A 23990-nucleotide genomic window follows, 5' to 3' on the forward strand; every position below is an offset into this window, starting at 1 on the left:
CTTGCACTTGCTAGGCAAGTACTCTACCACTGAGCTAAATCCCCAACCCCTCCAGTGCCTTTTAAATACAATTTCAGGTTTGTCTGTAATTTGTATGTGCTCATACACTCACATTGCTTTGTATAATTAATGCTATTTTTCCAGGCCCATTTTATGAAGGTATAAGATTGCTCCTGTGCACCCTAGATGCTAATACATTGTGTCCCTCCTCAATAATATATAATTATGCATTTCTGTTTCTTAAACTGGGTAATAATTAAAATCTTTAGCCTCAAAGAAAAAGTATATCCACTGAGTAACATTAAAAGCTTCAAATTCTGCTGGTTTGCCAAGTGTTCTAAATGTTCTATATTATCAACTACAAATATTTCTGCCTGATTATGCAATATAGTTAAGATAGCAATACTGTTACGGTTACACGAAAGAAAATAGTCCTAGATTGTAACAACACACGTGGGCTACAAAATCTCATGTTGGCAAAATATGACATTTATAAAAATGAACTTGAAGAAATCCTATCACTATTTCAGCTGACATCTCACTGCCAGGTTTCACACTACAGCACACTGACGGTCCACTTGCTGGGAGCGTGGAGGGAGCCGTGAGGCGACGGTGTGAGAGGAAGTGTATATGGCACCAGTGAGTACCTCTTCTTATCACATCACCGTGACCCTCTCTGGGGACAGATGAGGGACTGTTCCTCCCAGGCCTTCCTCTAGAAACTGGCTCTTTTCCCAGCCCTTTTTAATTCTTTTGAGCTTTCGGCTTATGCATGGGAGGAGTAAGATCATCTTACCCAGAATGACAATCGAGGGCAGGACCAGTGCAAGGACGAAGTTTGGCGGTGTGTAAAAGCGGTAGTACTCTTCTGCAAAAGCGCGTTTCCATCCGTAAATTAACACGTGGAAAGTGCTGATGAGCAGAGCGACGTAGCCGAGCGTGGACTTGAGAGAGGGGAAAGGGGAAATACATCACTCATGCACGTAACAGCCTATGCAGGTACACTGCTCATGTTTTAATCGTAAGTCACTGACCTACTATCATCTGAATTAAGCAATTTAAGACAGTTTCCTAAATTTCATATACACTTATTTGCAGTGCTCCAATCTTGCACGTATTAGGCCATAATGCATAAGCTGAATAGTCTCATTAGTTAATTTAGTAGAACACAAGCATTTCCATGCCATTAACAATGTGCACGCCTGTAATCCCAGCACTCAGGAGGCAGAGGCAGGTGGATATCTGTGAGTTCGAGGCTAGCCTGGTCTACAGAGTGAGTTCCAGGACAGGCTCCAAAGCTACAGAGAAACCCTGTCTCGAAAAACCAAAAAAAAATAAATAAATAAAAATGAAAGCATATCATTAATGTTGTACAATGTTTTATTAAATGGGTATGTATAATCACTCCTTTGTGTTGATCATTCTGACTGCAAATTTATTCAACTATAATTAATACCACTTTAAGATCTTTTATATTTTGTTTATATCCTTAGGACTGATTCTACGCTGTTCTCTAGTGGTCTAGATATGCACGGTGTCCATATGCTTTATAAAGACTATACAGCTGTCATGGCACACGGCTGTGATCCCAGTACTAGGGAGGACCAGGGAATAGGATTGCAAATTCAAAGCCAGTCTGATCTACACTGTGAGTCTGAGGCCAGCCCAGGCTATATAGTAACACTCTGTTTCAATAAATAAGCAAAATAGTGGTGAGGGTTATCCAAATTGCTGGGATTAAAGGTGTGCACCACCACCGCCCAGCTCAAAGAGTGATCTTTTGAGCATACACATACATACACACACACACACACACACACACACACACACACACACACACACACATTACATACAGACACTACTTAATAAAAAAATAGTATAAAACTTAGAGTATTAATATGTAATATAAGAAACAATTCAAACATGTGGTTACTGACCACAATGAGTGAGATGACTAAAAATATTTTAGTCATTTTATAGATTAAAAGGTTACTGTTTTCAGTCCTCTAGTTTACTACACTTAAGGTTACTTACTTCGTCAACTAGTTTATATTACATAAAAATAATAGCACATTAGTATAGTGATGTAATGTCTAAGTTCACTAGGAAAATGTTGGCTCTCTAGAAGGCAAGATGTTTGTAATTAGCCGTCTAATGTTATGATGATGGGTGTCTGTCTAGAATCTTCTATCATAAAGCCTTCTATTTCCTTTCAGGTGTGATAAACTAGTAGCTGGGAAAGTATTCCCATTCCACTTTCTTCAAAGGGAAAAAAGGAATTTAGACAAGGGTTATCCTTGGTTTCAATAACATTTTTGCATGACTTTAAAAAAGGAATGAGTCGGAGGGAAGTAGCAGGGAGTATATTTAATAAAAAGACATTGTATACATGTATGGCACTTTCAAATATATAAAAATATTATTTTAAAATGTCCTGAAGCAGCCAAGCATGAGGGTGTACACCTTTAATCCCAGCACTGGGGAGGCAGAGGCAGGTGGATCTCTGTGAGTTTCAGGCTAACCTGGTCTACAGAGTGAGTTTCAGGACAGCCAAGGCTACACAGAGAAACCCTGTTATAACACCTCCCTGCTTCTCCAGGAAAAAAAAAATTCACTAAGCAAGGAATAAAATAAGACAGTACACTATCAAAGGATTCTACTACCCATATTGTATATATTGTGCTGTGTAACATTTGGATCAGAAAATATAGATTGTGACCATATAACTAGAATCCAAATTTCATATATATTTAAAGTGTTTAGATATGTTATACAGATATTAATGGAGGTGACCATTTAACTTTTTAAAGAACACAGGTGTTCTCTGATTTCTTTACTGGTACTCTTGAGTAATGCTGTATGACTGACATAGTAAAATACATTAATAAGATTCACAAATGCAGTTGGTTGTCACAACCCATTAGCATAGTGACCTCATTGGACAGTGCTTGTGACTGGTGTGTGCACATGAGTTCATCTGACTAATATTAATCTGACTTTTGCCAGGCGGTGGTGGTGCACACCTTTAATCCCAGCACTCGGGAGGCAGAGGCAGGTGGATCTCTGTGAGTTCAAGGCCAGCCTGGGCTACAGAGTGAGTTCCAGGACAGGCTCCAAAGCTACACAGAGAAACCCTGTCTCGAAAAAACAAAAACAAAAATCTGACTTTGGGGGGCTGGAAAGATGGCTCAGTGGTTAAGAGCACTTGCTCTTGCAGAGGACCTGGTTTGATTTTTAACACCCACATGGTGGCGGTGGCGCACAACTGGTCCAAAACTTCAGTTCCAGAGGATCTGACACCTTCTTCTGCCCTCTGTGAGCCCCAGACATGTACATGGTGCACAGATAAACACATGAGCAAAGCACTCGTAACAGTAAATCTCTTTTTGTTTAAATATCAAACTAAATTGACTTTCACCATTAAATCTGACCTAAACCCACTTCTCCCCTTTTATTCCGTAACATAACAGACGTTGCTATGATTGCCTTCTATGTAATGACGCACTAGCCTTTCCTTTACCAACCCGAAAGGCTGAAATCCAGCCTCCAGCCATGTGTGCTGCCTGAACTGGATGTGCGACCATGGCCTCAAAGACACTCCTTTTAGATGGAACATATTTAACATTGAACTTAACAATGAAATTCTATGCTGTCCGATGTGTTGCCTAACAAAACCCCACATACCTGAATGAAACTGAATTCCCTCCAGTTTAGAGCATTGCTCACGGAAGGGATTGACGTGACTGCCAGGAGGGACAGCAGGCCCAGGCTCATGATGCCAAAGGAGATGTACATTTCAATTCTCCAAACCTCTTCCTCATTCCAAGCATTTTCAATATTTGCGTGAACCTAACAAGAACAAAATGTGAATTTCCTTTACTTCAGAGAACATTAGCTGATTCTACACAGTTTACTCTTGGCCTAAGAAGAACCAGACCATCTATGATCATGTTTAAGATGTATTAATTAAGGAGTATTAGTTCAGTATAATGAACCATCGTGGAGAACCTGTTCTTAGTATTACTCCAGATGTAGAGAAAAGAGAGAGTGTTAAGTTAAAACAGTACTAATACACCCTCCTTTTCTATCCTGTAGAGGGACAAGCCTATGCCATCATGTCCACATGAGTCACTACTGCAGAGGCCCTGAGTCCTAGACCATGGAACGCCAACTGACTAGTTCTCAAGTGACAGAAAAGAGCATTTGTAGTCAGACTCAGATCTGAGGTGCTTTTACAGGTTCATGCAACCATGGGTGAATGTTTGGGGCATGTTCTACAAGTTTAACTAGGACTTCTAAGCTACCTTTGTCCTCACCAGGGTCGATTCCTCTTTCTTCTTAACCTTTCTTTCCTGGAAACCAAACTTTCCTCAGAATAAGGTCCCGTGGAGCTGAAATATCTGTCCACTTGAAGGACTCACTAATACACCTTCCCAGCTCCTAACTGTTTCATTCTTTTGCCATATTTCTCTAAAAATCCTTCCCTTGTATTGCTGCTGCATATTAATCCAGTCTGACTTTATGTGAATTTATGGTAATCTGATACTGAATATTTCTAGTATTGTCTGATTATCTACAAACAATATAATTGGAGCGTAAGTTAAGGGTTGGACTCCTTCAGCTGAAAATTGGACTTAACTGTATATCTGCCAGCGGGAAAAAAGCACAATCTTAATACCATCTTAACGTTGTCCAGTTTCAGAGAACGAAGCAGACTTACATTTAAAAATAAATAAAGCCACTCCCACCAACACCCCAAAAGAGCTCTTGGGCTCCTATGTTGAAAAAGCTCTGACTAAATTCCTGGCCACTGGGTGTGGTGGCAAATGCCTTTAATCCTAGCACTCAGGAGTACAGAGGCAGCAGGTCTTTTCAAGTTCAAGGCCAACCTGCTTTACATGGAAACTTCCAGGCCTGTGAGGGCTACACAGTGAGACCCTGTCTCAAACAAAACAGCCCCCACAAAAAAACATATTCCTCTCTAATATCTGCACAGCTATGCAGAAGAGCAGCATATGCTGATACATAGAGACCCTGTCCTAAAAAAAAAACAAAACCAAACAAAAAACCCCAGAAACAGTACTTCTACTCCCTCAATAAATGCCGCTGTGAAGCATGTATCAATTGACACTACTTTAACTCAGATTTTACAGTTCCTACTATGACATGCCATGAGAGCCAGATGAATAACAAGCATGTTCCATACCTGCTGATAAGCCATGTTGAGAAACAAGTATCTTTCTGACCTCCTCATCGGTAAGCAGAGGCTGTAGGCAACATGGACCACAGCAAAGAAAAAGCTCAACAAGCCCAGCTGTTTCCTACACTGTAACCAGGTGTCCAACCAAGGTGGAAATTTGCGGTATTTGGTGCCATAATGAAGCTGATAGGCGGCGGCCAGGAGGCCTGCCAGGTACACCAGGGACAGCAGAGTAATGGCCACTATAGGCAAGGTTTTGTTCACAATCTCAATAGGAATCTTGTAAAAGTCACTCTGCTGGTTTCTGGCATATGGATGTATCACATCTCTGACAAAGGAATAAAGAAAGAAAAATGTGGCCAAGCTTATGGCTACTACCACTGGCCCCCTCCAGAGAGTAAACAGTCGCAGGGGTAAGTTTTCAATCTCCTTGGCTGATGATAAGGATCCCAAGTCCACAGGAATAAAATTCAGCTGACGGGCAAGTTCAATGACCTGTTGTCGAGCTTGGATATTGTTGCTGCATATATAAACCTGTAAGGAAAAACAGAAGGCTTGTTACCACGCCTGTTCATAAAAGTCCAACCATCAGACACACACTGTACTGTGGTGCATTGTTTAATGACTTCCAGTGACACCAGTGGATGAAGATGAGAAAAAGTGATTAACTGCAAGTTATTAAACAGACTTACAGTAAATACTACCACAGGTATTATTAACAGTTTTAAAACAGTATCTTAACCATGGATTAATCAATCAAAAGTATCACACTATGGTAAGATTTATTAATATCTTAAAACAGACTTAGAATGTGCAAGAAAAACCAAAGGGTTTTGCCCTACAAAGAAAATATGAAGCGAATCCAGCTGCAACCTGGAAGGCTCAGAGAGGTTCACATGAGAAGGTGGCTGCTGGAAGAGAGGTGTGCTCTTCTAGGGCATCTGGGTCAGCAGCAGCTGCAAGTGAAGTCACACCCTCCCAGAGGCCTATGTGGCCATTTCCTCCCAGCCCAGCTTTCTCAGGGTGAGACTGGATCTCCTTGCTTCTATGGGTGACTTTTAGTTCTAGGAATGTAGAGATCCTGCCTACAAGGGTGATGGAAAGCCCTGCCCTTCAGAGCTATCCATCAGGAGTGCAGATGGGCACGGACTCCAGGTGGTGGCCTTGTCAAGTAAAATGTACAAACTGTCATGATGCCAGACCCCTTATACACTTTATCTTTACGTTTAGAGGCCAATTCATTATGTATCTGTAAAACACTTGAATAATTCCAGGTACACTGTTTCATTGGTGAGCATATAAAAGTTTTTCTTTCTTTCTTTTTTTTTTTGATAATTATATTCTTCACAAGTAAAACGATGATTCTATAAGGCTATTAACTTAAACAGAATGGAACTGCCATTTTCTAATACTAAATCTATCATCTCTATAGGAACTCTATGATGTCACAGACAGGGTAGGAGACTTTAAAACCCTTTGATACTATAATAGAGTCGAAAATTCAACAAGTATCTGTCCAACTTCCAGCTCACTGCTGGAGTGAGCTACTGCTATGAACAGGAAGATCATCTCATTCAGGGCTAGAAAAACATCGGTAGGAAGTCTCTAGTGCTGTTTGAGGAAGACAAATTTCCAGATATATCCCTGAAGACGTCTGTACACAGGCCCTGAAAGAAGTGTTTGCATGCTAAACTTACTAACACGAAGGGGACAATACAGAGTTCAGCTCTCAAGTTTTGACTCTCAGCCGATGGTAGCCAGCTTTATGAATCATAAACTCTGTGCTATTAAACAAATATGGATTTCTAAAATAGGAATCCTTTTGTAGCAAAGAAATAAGGGAGGCATTGGTATTAATTTATTGCAGGTGTGAAATGGAGCAAGCTTTTTTCTTATTTGGAGAAAAGTCTATACATGATATAATAGACCCTTTTTTCATATATGGAGAAAAGCCAATAAATGATAATATATTATAATAAACCCTTTTTTCTTATATGGAGAAAAGCCTATAAATGATAACGTATTATAATAAATCTAGAACTATAAGTGAAACATTCAAAACTGATGAATGTTCATCATTCAAGCATGATGAAGTACAAATTATATGACTCTTGTCACGATGGAGCTTGTAGCTCATTTTGAATTTGAATTTAATCACTGTTCCATGAGGGTTTTTTCCATTAAAAATTAAAATGATCATGAATATGAGAAAGGATTATGTCAACTTTGTCTCATAGGCCCTGGCTCAAATTTGCCAATTTTATGGGATATGTTTTCCTAAAAAAGAAAGAAAGAACTGTGTCTAGCTGCTGGAGTGTGGCTCATGATCAAACGCTTGCCTGACTTGCCCTGGTCTGGTCTCTAACACAGAGGGGTGGGGAAAGCATGCACTGTTTTAATACTTGAGCCAGGGGAGGTAGCTTATCCCTGTAATCCCAGTCTTTGGGAGACTGCCACAAGGTTGAGGCCAATGTGGACTCAAGTGTGAGACTGCCTCAACAAGAGAAAGAAAGAAGGATGCAAGGAGAGGGGGCAGACCGGGAGTGAGCGCTTCCTGTCACGGCCGGTCTTGTCAACCACCTAAGGGAAGGCTGGCCACACTTCTGGATGTGTCAGAGGACACTTGCATGCAGACTAACCTGAAGGGACCAGCCCCCACACTTATTTACCCCAGGAACTCTTGACAATTCAGGAATAAGAGACTTAGAGAGTTAAGAAGCAGAGAGAAGCAGAGAGAAAACACAGGATAGTCTCAGGTGGGCCTGGATCCTTAGCCATCGGCCCAGAACTTTAGTCCAAAGGTCTATCTATAACAATGCCAAGGGGTGGAGCAAAAGAGCTCCCCCTTGCTAGTTACAGTCACCTGGTGCCCAGGCCCGTGGTCCAATCAAACTCTTATGCAGTCCTGCTGGGTACGGCCACTAGGAAACCTAGTGGGCTCCAACAGTGTGCCAACCGTCCCGTGGGCTGGGGTCCTGGATGAATAAATGAAGAGAAAGGAGAAAGCCAGCAGGTTGGAGGTCTGCCCTTTCTCTGCTGTCTGCCCCTATGACATGAGTGGCTCTCCTCCATCATCTTCCCTGTCATGATGGACCGAACCTGCTGGAACTGTGAGCAAAGTCAACCTTTCTCCCTCAAGTCCAGGCACTTGTGTCACAGTGATGGTAAGTCCTCATGACCCTGACACATGGGATGAAATGATAGTGCACTGGGTAATAAATGGAATAATTAGCTGTCTTTTTAAAAGACTTACTGTGCGTGAGTTTGTGCACATGAGGGCAGGTGCCCTCAGAGGCCCGGAGTTGGAGCTACAAGCAGCTGTGAGCTACCCAGTGTGGCTGCTGAGAACCAAACTCCTGAGCCCTGCAAGAGTAGAATCTGCTCTTCACTGCTGAGCTGTCTCTCCAGCCCCTTAATTAACTGTCTCTGTGAGCAGAAATAAGAAGGGCATTTAAAGTGGCCTCCTTATGTGTTTTCTTATAGATGTTCTCACTCCAGAAGCATTAACAGAACCTGCCATCCACTTTGTCCAAAAAGTGGACGAAATGAAGTGTGACCCCTAGTGTGATCTCGAGCCTTGTACGCTGAGAGTGAATCTCAGAAACCCGGTCTACCTCTGCCTGCTTGGGCCATGGCCTGAACTCTGTGCTTAAAACAGACTTTACTTTTCATATGCCATAAGAGCTTCATCTATGAAAATCACACAGGTTATTCTTTAGGATTCTTACAAGTTCTACAAAGTCCTATTTCATCCAGAGATGGAATACTGTGCTACCAAACAACAAAGGCAGAAAGTGGGAGGGGGAAGGAGGAGCAGAAAGAGGGAAAATAAAAACACGTTACATTTTTTAAAAATTCTGGAGGATTAATGTAACGGGTCATATGACACATCAGCTAACATCACCCTTTCTTTAATTAACTGGTGATTACAGAAAAATCCATGTCATTAAGTTTCCACATCATTTTTTTGTGAAGAGAAACATGCCTTTACAAGGTTGGACTGTAGTCATCACATGACCTTACATAGTTTTCAAATAATCATTTAAGTGCATTCAAACCTGGTTTATTGACTACAAAATACCAGACATATAATATAATTCAAGGCCACACATACCTGGCGGCTGGCATCCTTGGGGCCTAACTGAAGTGCCCAAGCTGAGATAACGTTAAATCCTTTGACAATCAAGGAATCCGGGAATAGTGAAGCCAGATACTCTGCGTTGGATTCTGGGTACTGGTTTACCTTCATGTTGTTGCTCACATCAATTAGGATTTTGCCCACAAGCAGATGTCTCAGTTCCCACAGGGAGGTGTAATGTTCTCTATGGATAGCCACGAATATTATATTTGTTTTTGTTAAAGCATCTTCATGGTGAGTGACATCTACCACATGAGGAAAAAATTCAGATGCAAACTTAGGATTTCTGCTTCCTATGACCACATGATAGCCACATCTAATAAGCCGGATGGTCAGAGACTTGGCAAAATCCCCACTTCCTATCACACCCACAGTGACTTTCCTTGCATCCTTGATACCATTTATGCCATTAGGCAAAAAAGTCTCCAGGCTCTTGGGGCTTCCCATCATAGAAATAGATTCCATGGTAGAAATGCTTCTAAGACCTTCGGGAATGTCCTAGAAGAGAGAAAAGAAAAATTTCCCCAATTAAACCTATTAACAAACATTAAAACATTTCTAGACACTGCAATTATGTCCTACATCTCTAAAGGCAAAATATTTTGACATGCTATATGACCCAGAACACAGCAAGCACAATTTGTAAGCTAGAGAAGATCTCTAAACAGAGAAATTAACACAAAGGTAAGCAGCTAAATGGGGCTTCGCAAGTTCACACAAATAACCTGGGAATCTTAAAATGTAGATTCTCACTCAGCCAGCCTGGAGGAAGACTCGAATTTCTAAAAAAAAAAAGCCCGTGTGGATGCTGCTGGACTATGGAACCACCTATGTGTAGCAGGACTTACAGCAAAGAAGGACTTTCACTCAGATCGTCAAAAACAGCTCTAGCAGGCATGAGTCAACAGATCAGGTGGCAAATCAGAAATGACACCAGCAGCAGAGGAAAGGACCTTGATACCAAGGGATAGCTTTTAAAAAAGATCCATAAAAACAAATTTCCATACAATACAACCAAGACTGAATGGTCATTTAGGGGTTGAGTCTATGAGTTACCCGATATACCTGATTACAGATTTTTTAAGGCAAACTAAGATAAAACAGCCAACAATAAAATTAATGCCATAACTTGAACAATATTTAAAGAAAACCAGGCATCAAAATCTAGTGAAGAGCCAGGCATGATGGCACACACCTTAATCTCAGCACTCAGGATGCAGAGGCAGGTGGATCTCTGTGAGTATGAGGTCAGCCTGATCTATGTAGTGAGTTCCAAGGCCAACCAGGGCTATATAGTGAGACCCTGTCTTCAATAAAATAAGAAAAAGAAGAAAAGAGAAAAACCAAACAGCAAAAACCTACCAAAGGATTAATTAAATACCACAGACACCTTATCATTCACCCCATATTCCATAACATAGCTTCCCTATGTAAAAGAGTTTAGTCATGTTTATGGTCTCAAATACATAATATGTGTCTACTCATATTCTCTCTTTCATCCATTGGCTAGGAAGACCATGATGCAGTTATTCTCTATGGTGGCCAGGAGGGGACTGTCAGATTATTTTTTACTTAAGTGACTAATGTTTATATTTGTAATAACTTGCTCACTCACACAAGTCAGACTGCTCAGAGTCATTGCTGGCTCTGAATGAAAACTACTATCCCATTCTGTCCCCACTGCGCAGTTTCATTCACGTTAACAGCAAATGCAGATCTTTTCAGAAGTTAATTTCATACAGTACAGGTTTCAGCTGTCTGATATTTCACATGTTAACCAAATCCAGAGAACTGCCCGATAATGCTGTAGGTGCTGTTTACAATGCCCATTTGCAGATGGGACAGAGAACAAGACCATTAATTTGTCCAGTGCTGCCTGAGAACAAGGAAAGCCAGATTAGAACGCCAGGGAAGGCATGTGTTATTGGGTGGGTGTGAGGGATTTCAGAAAGGTCTGTTGTCCCTGAAGCTGCTGCTGTTAGCTGGGAAATGGCTCCAGGGACAGAGTGGAGGAGTCATGTGCCTATCTGTGATATTCTTCGGCTCTTCAGCATGACTTAGTGATTTTAATGTCTAACTTAGGTGACTGGAGAAAATTCACTGTCTTTACATCTATTACCTGTCTCACTTCAGGCTTTCAGGTTAGGAAGTGTAATTATGCTCTCAGACAGTCCTAGGCAGCCAAGTAGTACAAAGCCAGCCTCACATTCCTGGACCATCCAGCGAATCAGCAACTAAAGGAACCATAAGCTATGAAACCAGAACTCATTCCATTTCTAAATTAAGGGTGGAATTACCAACTTAGCTTCCTCTCATATACACATTACCTAAGGATAAAAAGTGTTACAAGATCCACTCAGAAAGCCAGGGATTCCCATCAATACTGAGATGTTCAATATATACTACAGCAGCTCTCATGTAAGAACTGCAAAGTCTTCTAGCATAATAATCACAATGATAAGGCCTTTTCAAGTTAAAAATAAAACACAAAGAAATTATCACTTATCTGCTTTTTTAAAATAGAACAAGTTCAGACCTCTCTAAATCAGAGTGTGAAGAAGTACATAAATACCTTAGAACCTAAAAACATCACCAGTGGCTTCATTAAACCACAAATTTTATATCTATTAATGGACAACCCTTGTGTTTAACATGTTTGGACCTTATTCACATAGTATTCGTAATGGCATGTTCTAACTGGACCCTAACAGAATAAAATTATCCTAATAAATAATGAGATTCTTTCATTGTAGGATTAAGTGGAGGGGGGGAGAGACAGAGACAGAGAAAGAGAGAGAGATTTTATTATCTATTGTGTGCATTGGTACGGATGCATGTCTGTGGAGGTCAGGGGACAACTTTGTGGAGACGGTAGCTTTCTCTTTACACTGTGGGCTCAGGGGATTGAACTCAGATCATCAGGCTTACACAGCAAGGACTTTTACCCATTACACCATCTTGCCAGCCCAAGAGAGACCTTTCATGGATCCAAGGTAGGAAATGTTTATTGTTAAAACCATATACCAGACTTGTGTGTGTGATTTCATAGAATATTTTCATGCATAATATTACTTTGTTAACTCCTCAGGTGGGTAGAGAATATATATTACCTCTCGTATAAATGAAGCAGAAACTCAGAGAACTGAGTGATTTGACAGCAAGGATTCAAATACAAGTCTTCTAACTCTCACGGGGCTTTTAATCCCAGCACTCCAGAGGCAGAGGGAGCTCTGTGAGGGAGCCTGGGCTACATAATGAGAACCATCTTTTAAACAAACAAACAAACAAACAGTCTTCTAACCTCTGCTCATTCTGAAGCTGCAGAATAAATAAATAAAACTAGTACTGATTCCCATCTCCAAATGTCATGTGTATGTGTGTCTAAAACCAACGCTAGCTTTAAGTAATTATCTCAGCTTGGGCTAGGTCATACCAAATGACCTGAGTTTAATACCATAAAACTAAATATGAGTGTTTTCTAAGTAACAATTGGAAAACTTCAGGTGAGGGGTGCCATGTGTCTTCTAAGGAATCTGTAACCACCTTGAAGGTATGTTTTGCTTTTAGAGGGGAGGAAAAAAGAAAGGGCCAAAGAGTGTGTTCATATCCCATTGGAGCCCCCCATTTCAGACTAAGAGTAGGCCATTTCCCACAAGGAATGGATAATATCTGCTGCTGAGTCAGTGGTGCAAAAACTACATCTACTTATAATTTATTCATCTAGTATTCTGGATTATTTCCTTCATGTCTAAGAAGTGAATACATGGTTATTATTGACAGCTCCACATTTGTCTAGTTAAGGAAAAAAAAAGCTCTGTCAACTTTACAGTACACATTTCAGTTGACAAGGAGTGGCAGTCTCAGGGCACAGCTGCCCAGCGGTGGCCCAACATGAGTGTATCCGGGGCCCTGTGTGCTCGGCACAGAAGAGACAGAAAGCAGGGGAAGACGCAGAGCTTATACTGAGAATTCAGGCTCATTAGGGAGAGACAGGATGTACTTCTAATAAAAAGTATAATAAAAAATTCATCAGCTTAGAATAAAAAAACCAAACTGTACAGTCAGAGCATTACCCAAGATAGGAGACTACTGCGTATGCACATTCCCTACTTCTGTGTGTGTATGTGTGTGTGTGTATATGTGTGTGTGCACAGTCCTCCCCGTGTGTGTGTGTGTGTGTGTGTGTGTGCACAGTCCTCCCCGTGTGTGTGCACATTCCCTACTTCACACGTGTGTGTACAGTCCTCCCCGTGTGTGTGTGTGTGTGTGTGTGTGTGTGTGTGTGTGTGTGTGTGTGTGTGTGTGCACAGTCCTCCCCGTGTGTGTGTGTGTGTGTGTGTGTGTGTATGTATGTGTGTGTGTATGTATGTGTGTGTGTGTGTGTGTGTGTGTGTTGGTTTTTTTTAAAGATTTATTTATTTGTTTTGTGTATATGGGTATTTTCTCTACATGAATGTCTGCACACCAGAAGAAGGCATTGGATCCCATGGGACTACAGTTATAGCCTGTTATAAGATACCATGTGGATGCTGGGAATTAAACCCCGGTACCCCTGGAAGAACAGTGCTCTTAACCACTGAGCCATCGCTCCAAACCCCTGTGTTATATACGTGAAAGATAATAAATTGATATTTCTGGAAGAACAGCCAGTGCTCTTAATCGCTGAGCCCTTCCCTCCCCCCATGTTATACGTGTGAAAGATAATAAATCTGTGCTTCAAACTGCTCCCTAATTCATGTGTAACTACTGCATCATTTTGACAGTGTCTGAATGAATGCAATCTAGCATAAAACTAGGAATGTCTCACAGTGAATCTGGCTTTCCACAGCCTTGCCTGAATACCAACTAGAAACATGGGGAAAGCAAAGCGCTGTTCAGTTACCCCACTTGAAGGATCGTCCTTTACACTGAAGAGTGTATCTCTCCTACTCTGTCCTTCTTTCAGGAAAGCGCAGTGATAACAGTGTTCTGAGTTGGTTATCTTGTGCCGCCCCTTTTTATTGGTTTGTGAAACTACCAACTTTACAGGGCCATAATTTTCATAGCCAGTAGGAGGCGCCAAGTGGAAAGGCCCCAGCAGTTAGGAGAAAATGCCTTTCCCCAGAGGGAAGCCACCCTGGAGGCAGCCCCCCACCCCCAACCCCTACCTCCAGTTATCTGCTTAGTCATACTCAAAAGGCAGAAGCACGTTCCAGAAATGGAATGTCAAATATCCCAAACCCATTTTCTCTAACTCAATGATGACTTTACCCATTACAACTTCAGCTTGTGCTAAGACAGTCCCTGAATTCCCTTGACATTTAAATAAACAAGTAGAACCCAACCACTTATTGTAGGGCAGAAACAGATTTCTATGGGAAAAAAAGTGTTTTTGTTTTGTTTAGGGATTTTGAACATTTTCAAACCCTTCAGAAAATCCCAAAGGCAATCCCATGGCTCCTCTTGAAGTAAGCATGTAATTTCCTAATGCAGTGGTTACCTCAGGGCTGTTTCAGACTTCCCAGGCTCATGATGTATACAATAACAGGTTCAATATGTATTCAGTAATTAACTATGTAGATCTCATGGCATTTCTACATACCGAGTCACTAAAACAAAATTTTATGTTCATTGAACCGCAATTACTAGGACAGAAGCTGGGCACTGTGGCACACAACAGTAATCCTAGTGCTTGGTAGGTGGAGTCTGAAAGATCAAGTGCCAGGCCCTGACAGACAACTTTAAACCCCAAAACTCAGAAGGCAGAAGCAGGCTCATCCCTGTGAGTTCAAGGCCAGCCTGCTCTACATAGGGAGTTCCAGGCCAGTTAGGACTACATAGTAAGACCCTGTCCTCAAAGATAAATAAATAAATAAATAAATAAATAAATAAATAAATAAATAAATAAATAAATATCAAAGTCATCCACAGCTGTGCAATGAGTTCAAGGCCAGCCCAGCTCCAAGAATGGGTGGGACAGTGAAGCAGTTAATTTCAGGAATATTTTCAACAAAAAGGATTTCTGGTTAAATCTAACTCCATAAACTTAGCTAAAACATTTTTTTCCTCAAAGATTTCCGATAATTAATTTAGGTGTGTATGCATGTGTGTGGGCACCTGTGGGTAGGTACACATGCATGTATGCGCCTGTGCATGTGGAGGTTCAAGGTCAATGCCGGGTGTCTAGCTCAATCAATTCCACTTTATTTTTTGAGATAAGGTCCCTCAGCTCCAACTTCCTGTCTTAGCCTCCCTAGTGCTAGGATTATAGGCTTTCTACATGGGTGCTGGGATGGAACTCAGGTCCTCAGCAAGCACTTTATCACCTCAGCCATCTCTTCAACCCTTAGATCCTTTTCAGTAAGTTAAAACATCTCCCTATTGGTTCCTCAGCTATGATCTTCAGGTATTCTTGGTGGGTGATATCAGTTTAGGAATCAATCCAACATCCAAGGATCCACATACTGACTCATCTGTCCCCAAGGACTCAACCAGGTGCTGACTCGCCAATGACATGCCATGGGCACTGGTTTCCTGGTTATCCAATCAATGAATTTACACAAAGAATTTGTTCATTTTAAATATACAAATTAAGGGCTTTCAGGAAATGTATATTATGCACCCATTTTATCAAAAGCTAATAGCACTCACTCTAATTACAAACTCCCCTTAAAAAAATTCTGCATTCCTCAATGTCTGAAAAAACCACTGGCCAGTAAATATATCCATCCATCCTTCTATCCTTCTATCCATCCTTCCTTCCATCCTTCCTCCCTCCCTCCCTTCCTCCCTCTCCCCCTCTCTCTCTCCCTCCCTCTCTCTCTCTTCTCAGCTTGGTTGCACATGCATGGGGGGCGGTCCCACTGGTGTGTGGAAAGGCAGAACTGATCTCAGAAGTGCCTCCTCTCGCAAGGATCTCAAAAGACAGTTGTTTTCAATTCTAGCTCCACTGAATGACCTGGAGAGATTTAAAATACCTGGTCATTTGTTATTATTTAACAATCCTGATGTTTACTCAGTTGGCTTAGGGTTGAGCCTGGGCATCCGAAATTTTATAGGAGATCATTAGTTGTGAATAATAAGAATCCAGGATCAAAAACATCTCTAAAAAGTCGATTCAATCTAATATTTAGTGTGCAGTTCAGAGACAGTCCATTTAGCTGATTCTTATTTATGTCTATTTTCATGTTGTTGTTTCCAACAGTGAAAAATAACCACCCAGAGAATAGCTGCCTTTAATAAGAAAAGGTGAGGAATATGCATGCAGTCCATCCCTCTCCCCTACTTAGAAGCAATATCAGAAACCCCACTTATTAATTTGTAATATCTTCCCAGCACTTTCTGGGAAGAGCAATGCTAGTCCTTAAAATGTGTCATCACACCCCACAGGATGTGAAACCGAGTTCCTGTTTCATAACATTCAAAATTCCAAGTGTTCTGATAATATTAACTCTTCATACTCTCCCATGAGGGTGTGCTGTTTTCCTTGGTTCTCCAGGCTCCAGGGGTCCTAGCCTGAGCAAACCCAGTCATAAGTGGAGAGCTTGGCAAACTTTAATGCAAATGTGAGCACAGGGATGGGGATTTTGCTGCAGTATATTCAGAGTGTCAGGTCTGGGTGACCCTGATTTCTTTTTTCTCATAAATTCCCAGGTGACAGCCATGATGCTGGCCCACATGATGCTGGCCCAAGAGCCACTTCAGCTGTAAGATTCTTGATCGTCCCTAAATTCTGATTTAATGTTATTTGAAGGTAACACAGATTAGGTACTTGATAAAATTATTGCATTTATAGCAAGTTTTAATTCTGTGCTGTTGAGGTAAATCAACTGGTGTAGGCTTCTGAGTCTAACTTGATTCTCAGTCTGCTTCTATTCCATTTGTTAAGTAGAAAGCAATTGTACTTGACTCCTATGATCTTTTCCAAATGCTAAAATTCTCTTCTTTGTAAGTCTTGAAGCAACATAAAATATTACATCATCACCTTTTATTTAACACCAGCTACAGGAGTTCTAGTTAAAAGTATTTCAAGTAGCATACAGGCTCCTTGAGATCTCAAGGTCCATATGGGTATTTAAGTTGACCTACGCATTTAATACTTATGGGAGTATTAACACTGTAAGACAATGCAAGCACAGTAAGCTACACAGCCCTGTGGTAGTTTGAATAATAGCCACCATAGGCTCATATCAGTGTGGCCTTGTTGGAGGAAGTGTGTCATTGGGGGTGAGCCTTGAGGTTTCAAAAGCCCATGTCAGGCCCAGTCGTTCTCTGCCTAAGGATCAGGATATAGAACTCTCAGCCAATTCTCCAACACCATGTCTGCCTGTGTGCTGTCATGTTCCCCACCACAGTAATAATGGACAAACCTCTGAAACTGTAAGCCAGCCCCCAATAAATGCTTTCTTTTATAAGAGTCGGTTGGTCGTGGAGTCTCTTCCCAGCAATGGAACAGTGACTAAGACAGCCCCTAAGGTTTTCAGTTAAGGATTCCTTGACATTCCTCCAGCAGAATGGTAACAGCTGTGCTAAGTTAATTTTGAAAAACAGAGCCTAATTTATTTTGCATGAAAATGTCTGGGACATTAGTTATTGGATGACTGCAATTCAGAAAGAGCTATCCTCAGAGATTCTCATGACTTTCACAATCTAATGATTGTTATCAAGAAAATGAAATCCTCCAGGGCCAGGAGGTGGGGTATTCTTCACAAGCTTGTATCTGAACCCCCTTAGATTATCCTGCAAACACCCCAGTCTGCTAGGGTGACTGGCAACTCCTGACAGCTTCTCCTAACATCACTACTCTCTACTGACTTCTGGATTACCCCTTCTCACTGGAGAGGTTGTTCTTGGTACCCCCACAGCTGCCAATCCTCCAAGACTTTGCCATTCCAGGAGATAAAACCTTCGTTGTTGTTGTTTTGCTTTGGTTTTTGTTCTTTGAGACAGGGTTCCCTGTGTACCCCTGGCTGTCCTGGAACTCACTCTACAGACCAGGCTGGCCTAGACTCAGAGATACGCCTGCCTCTGCCTCCTCCTGGATGCTGGGATCAAAGGTGTGCACCACCACCTCCCAGCAAGTGCACCACTATGGCCGGGTGGAGATAAATAAACCTCTTAGCCTCAGGGTCTCTTATTTTCTTGAGTTACTCATCAAAGGCAATGAGTCTCTGCCTCCACCTGCCATTCACTTTCTGGTATTTCTGAGCACTATCTAGTACCTTTCTGATAACCTTAATTTAAATGCTCACACTGCTATATCTAGAAGGCAAAATAACTTTTCTTCGTGAACCTCAAATTCTATTTCATTCTCTATCTGCTAGTTCCTGGTTTCTCTCTAAACCCTGTCTATATTGAGAGTTATTCCCTTGAAAAGGTCCTCTACTCTTACCACCATATACACTTGGTAAAACTCTGGAAGGACCCAGCTACCCGTTTTCTCTGTATCTGTACTCAGCTTGGTGCAGAATGCTAAGGAAAAATCAGACAAGAAGTTCATTGACCCAATCATACATTCATCAAAGGCCTGTCTACCCACACTGTCCTGGAGACCACCCTTTTTTTTTTTTTTTTTTTTTTTGTCTCCAAAGGGCATATCATATAGTTATGGCCTTTCCATGACATCTCAAACAGGTTCAAAGGTCAACTCTTTTTCTACAATAGACCTGCTTCTGCTACTCTACGTTTTGTCATCTCAGTGAATCAGGACCATTTCCCACCGGTTGCTCAAATGAGAACTCTGGGGGTCAATCGATATTCTTCGCTTTCCTTCAGCCTTGATATAAACTCCTGTTCTTCAAAACATTTATTCGTTTCACAGTATTGCCCTGGCCGGTCTGGAATTTGCCTCATAGAGGTCTGCCTGCCTCTGCTGAGATAAAGGTAGGTGCCACCAACACAGCCTCTTTAGAATTTTTCTTAAGCCTTCTTCACTGACACCGGCACACCCAGCTGTTTATCCTTTCTCACTGCAATCCCCCCACCCCATCTTTGAGACGTGGTCTTCCCATGCTGCCCAGGCTGGTCTCAAACTCCTGAGCTGAAGTGAGCCTCCTGCCTCAGTATTGGGTACTCTAAGCACATGTCACCATGCCCAGCTTGCCAACACCTTCTAAATGGTCAGCCTATCTTCATCTTTTCTCTGCCCTTTACACAACCATTCTCCACCGTCGTAAATGTTTCTCTTCCTTAAAAATCAGTGGCTTCTTTTACTTAGAATCACAGCCACCTTTCTGGCTGTGACCTAAAACGCCCCAGATATGATAGCCTCTGCTCACCTCTCCAGCCTTATCCCATGTGACTCTTATTTCCCACTGCCCAGCCCCAGAATCCTTTTCTAGAAGTAGAAAAGACTAAATCACTTTTCCATCCTGGGAACTCTGTCTCCTTACTGGAATGATTCACTCCAGCCCACCCACCCCCAATCTCTTTCAGCCCTTAAGTTCCTGGGGAGTTATTTTAAACAATTGTTTATTTTGCTTTTTTACCATTTGCTTACTTTCTCCAACACACACACACACACACACACACACACACACACACACACACCACACACACCACACACACACCACACATACACCACACACACCACACACACCACACACACACAAACACACGCACGCGCGCACACACACACCACACACACACCACACACACACCACACACACACACACACACACACACACACCCCACACACACACCACACACACACCACACACACACCACACACACACACACACACACACACACCCCACACACACCCCACACACACACCACACACACACCACACATACACCACACACACACACACACACACACACACACACGCACACCCCCCCACACACACCCCACGCACACACCACACACACACCACACACACACAAACACACGCTCACGCACACACACACACCACACACACCAACACACACCACACACACACACACACACACACACACACACACACACACACACACGCGCACTCTGTCCATCCCACCACACTGCCTGGCACATACTGACTAAGTATGTAATAAATATTCTTTGTTACTAAATGCATTTTAATAAATGCCAAGGCCAAAGAAAATGTAATGAATCTCTACGCCAGATCTCTCTTTCTGATAGTCAAGATCTGTGGGCCCCAAAAGATGAAGCGATGTGTCAATGTCTTGGCTCCCTCAGAATCAGGGTTATATGCTGAGCAGGGAGTAACTGCTCTTCCTGATATTCGGCCTGCACCTTCTCTCGCAGGCCTCGCCTTTCTCTATAACTTATAATCATTTTAAAATTCTGCCTTCATCTGTGTTGTGTTCTAGTATTAAAATACAATTATGCTCATTCAGTAGAAGTGCATTTTCCATGGTACCAGGACAATGAAAGTAATTTGGATGAAGCTTCTCATTTTCATCTTTCACAATTAGCTAAACTTGTCGCTACTGAAACTGTCTCCTTTCCCTCCCCCAACTGATGGACTGGCTGAGCTCAGAAGTTGCAGCCACCACTACCTCACTCACACCTCTCCAGGCAGCCTGGTAGCTGCTCTGATGTTGCTAAATATCCAGGATGCATATATGTCTCTCCAAATAGGTTATCGTGAGTGTGGGGAGAAAAGTACAGTGCCAAAGAAAGAAAAAAAAATCAACTAAATAAAAAATAAAAGAAGATTGAAGGGGGGGTTGATTGGAGAGAGAGGAGGCGGCAGGCAGTGGGGCAGTTAACTGGGACTGGAGGCTAATCAAGACAGGAGGGTGAGGTGGGGGCAGGAGTCTGGATTCTAGTCCGCCTGCAGTGATGGAGCGATAATTAAATGTGGCCTGACATAAGTTCTATCTTAAAAAAAAAAAAAGAAAGAAAGAAAGAAAGAAAGAAAAGAAAGAAAAAAAAAAAACTACCTGCCAGAAGAGTGAAAACCTGACACCAATCCCGCTCTACGGGATAGTGGAGATAATAAACGGAAACCTCCCGTCCAAAAAAAAAAAAAAAAAAAAAAATCCCTTTATCTCCCTATGTTATTTTAAGAGCAAGATTTTTAGGACATAATTTTCAACAAGTTTCAGTCGAGGCTCAACACGGGACACGGAGATAATTAAGGACACTAAAAGAACAGACCAATTACTTCTAACACAAAATGGCCTGAACACACCAGGATCCCAGCAGCGGGTAATAAGCAAAGCCACTGCTGGCATTATTTACCTGTTTGCCAAGCAGTGCTTCCTAACAGAGAAAAGCGCTGCATCAATTCAAAGTGACTGGTAAAAGTAGCCTGCGGGTCCTCTGCCTTTCGGGCACGTCCTACCTGGGACGAGGTGTCTCCTGGCCTCCGTTCTGCTGGGCCCGACCTGGGGACTTCCCACGGGCTCCGGGAGGACCAAGGGGACAGGGGGGCGGAATGGGTGGCGACGGACGCCCTTCCGCACCCCTCCCACCTGGCAGCTCGGCGCCCGCCGAGTCCCGGAGGAAGGATGCGGCACCCGGCGCCCGCAGCACGGCCACCCCGGACTCCGCCACCCCCGGGCTCTCCCCCAGCTCGCTCACCTCCGCGCCCTCCTCTCCGGGCCTCGCAGCGCCGCGCCGTGGCTCCCACGCGCCCAGGGCCCGCCGAGCTCCCGGGCCTAGGAGCGCTCCTCCCGCCCGCGATGCTCCCGCCCCCCGCCGGACCCAGCCGGGAGGAGGAGCAGGGGAGGCGCGCCGAGGCTGGGCTGGCGGTGACGCGCGGGGGGCGCGGGGGGCGCGGGAGGGGAGGGGACCACCCCGGGCCGCAGTCCCCACGCCTGCGCGCGCTCCTGCGGAGACCCCCGTGGAAGCAGCCCTGCGGGGGGGGATCCAGCCCGCGTCCACACTCCACCGCCTCCGAGACGCCCGCCACGCCGCTCCGGACTTGGCTTTGATTAGTGCCCTCCTCCTCCTCCTCCCTTCCCACCCCCTTTCTCCAGAGCTACTCTGTTCCACACCAACCTCGAAGAAACTGCGCTTTTTCTTTGGGCTCGATTATGTCCTTGAAAGAGAAGGCTCAGAAATGTCCTTTCACGAACCGCATTTTAAAACTCCCCGGGACGGGAGGCCGTTCGCAGCGGTGGGCTGCGGGGATTAGTCTGTGGACCCTGACCTTCACTGTCGCCCGTGCGCGCCCAGCTCGGTGGGGACTGGAAGGTTAAGCCGCGAGTCAGGAGACCTGCGTGCCTGCGGAAAGCTGCTTACTTCCAGACTCTGCAGTGGCCTTGGAGCATCCAGGGTTCGCTGAGCTGTGTAAGGGCACCTTGGGTTCTGGCTTTCTGTAATTTTTTCCCCATCCTTTTGGTTCCCAAGTAGATAGGTTTCTTTTACCCTTTCGGTCAAAAGTATCAGTGCAGATATCTATTTTTTAATATAAAGTCAATTGATCAAAAATTCCCAAATTGGGGCTTTTTTTTTTCTCCCCCAGAGGTTAGTTAGTTCTCATTTCGGCAAATTAGGTTTAAAAATTATCTTCCTTGGTGGTTTATTAACTAGGCAAAACAGAACGAAACCAGAAGAGGGTCTTGGATCGATCCGGGGCACTGCACTTTCCCCTTTGAAAACCATACACAGATTAACCTCTGCAGGTGCGACTTAGGAAACAAGGCCTTTGTTTGAGCCCCGTGAATACTGTTTCTCCCCCACCCCCAAACGGGGTTAAGGTTTAGAGTTTAGGCATAAACTCAGCTTAGTGAAGTGTCAGGGTGAGGAGGCATCGACAGCTGGTAAAATACTTTCCATTTTGGTAACTGGGGAAAAAAAATCCCTATGTTTTATATCAGTGTTTGTTATTTCGCTTCAACTACTGTCAAATATGAAAACAGCAGGGTATTTATTTCTAACACTTCTGGGGTACCAATGGGGAAAACTGTTGTGTCTTTAGCATTTGATGAGAAGACGTAGCTTTTCTGTCACATAAACAAAAGCATTATATAATGTCTAGCAAAGGTTAGTACGATTTTTTTCTAAGTAGCATAAACCATAAGTTATCATAGAAGACACAGGTAAACTATACATTGACAATATCTTTAAAAGCTGTTTAGACATGGACTCTGCTTATATTAAAAAAAAAAATGAAGTAATATGTGAGATCATTTACCGCCCAAAGAATGAATGAGTCAACAACGTGCAATTTCCAGAAGGAATATCTGGTTTCATACTTGAACTATTAAAATAAGCAAACATCCCCGGTGGTTGGAAAATGCCGAGTTGCCAAATGTACTCCAAAGATGGCCAGTGCGGCTACAGAGCACAGCTCCCTTCTGGTCCATTTCATGAGCCAGTGGTCATTTTTACCAGTGTGTTCTGGTTACAGTTTCAAAGTATGTAAAGCTAATTTCGCAAGCCTTTTCCAGGTCATGAGGCACTGGCTGAGAAACATCCTCAGTTCCCTGAAGTAATTCATCCTACTGAAGCACCGCGATAATTCATTAAGCGAGTCTCTAGTGGCCCAGAGGCGTTAACATGATTTCTGCCTTGAAGTTATTGTACAATTGAATAACTTTGAAATGATAATGCCTAAGGAAGCTGTAAGCACCCGGCGCTCTCTGGAAACTCATTCACTAAGAACATGTTTGTTGAGTTCCTGCCGTATGTCCTGGATGGCAGACACCCATGAACAATGCAGAAGACAGACGGTCTTCCAATGTTGTTTGGTGGGAGAGGATAAATTACTAAATAGGTGCA

General features: G+C 42.9%; 1 protein-coding gene across 6 annotated transcripts; it reads right to left on the reverse strand.

Moving 5' to 3' along the window:
- Nucleotides 1–2: 2 nt before the first annotated feature.
- Steap2 (STEAP2 metalloreductase) lies at nucleotides 3–23432 on the reverse strand. Of its 6 annotated transcripts, none has more exons than XM_036181085.1 (5): nucleotides 23404–23432; nucleotides 9315–9836; nucleotides 5207–5734; nucleotides 3685–3849; nucleotides 3–944 (listed from the first exon to the last, which is right to left on the reverse strand). In XM_036181085.1, exons 2-5 carry the CDS (start codon nucleotides 9801–9803, stop codon nucleotides 657–659), a joined length of 1470 nt encoding a protein of 489 aa, XP_036036978.1. In that variant the 5' UTR covers nucleotides 9804–9836; nucleotides 23404–23432; the 3' UTR covers nucleotides 3–656. The 6 variants fall into 6 exon arrangements, with proteins under 6 accessions (XP_036036978.1, XP_036036977.1, XP_036036974.1 ...); XM_036181084.1 differs by lacking the exon at nucleotides 23404–23432 and adding an exon at nucleotides 22417–22552; XM_036181081.1 differs by lacking the exon at nucleotides 23404–23432 and adding an exon at nucleotides 22266–22552.
- Nucleotides 23433–23990: the final 558 nt, after the last annotated feature.

This window comes from Onychomys torridus, chromosome 3, assembly GCF_903995425.1.
Source record: "Onychomys torridus chromosome 3, mOncTor1.1, whole genome shotgun sequence".
In the NCBI taxonomy this organism is placed as follows: domain Eukaryota; kingdom Metazoa; phylum Chordata; class Mammalia; order Rodentia; family Cricetidae; genus Onychomys; species Onychomys torridus.

Bases quoted from the DNA above. Each gene is read 5' to 3' on its own strand.
- Steap2 (XM_036181085.1), bottom strand. From the start codon at position 9,803: ATGGAATCTATTTCTATGATGGGAAGCCCCAAGAGCCTGGAGACTTTT. The intron at 3,850-5,206 runs GTATGGAACATG...TGTTCTTGTTAG, and splicing joins TCAACATGGCTTATCAGCAG to GTTCACGCAAATATTGAAAA. The intron at 945-3,684 runs GTATGTGGGGTT...CCCTCTCTCAAG, and splicing joins GGGAATTCAGTTTCATTCAG to TCCACGCTCGGCTACGTCGC.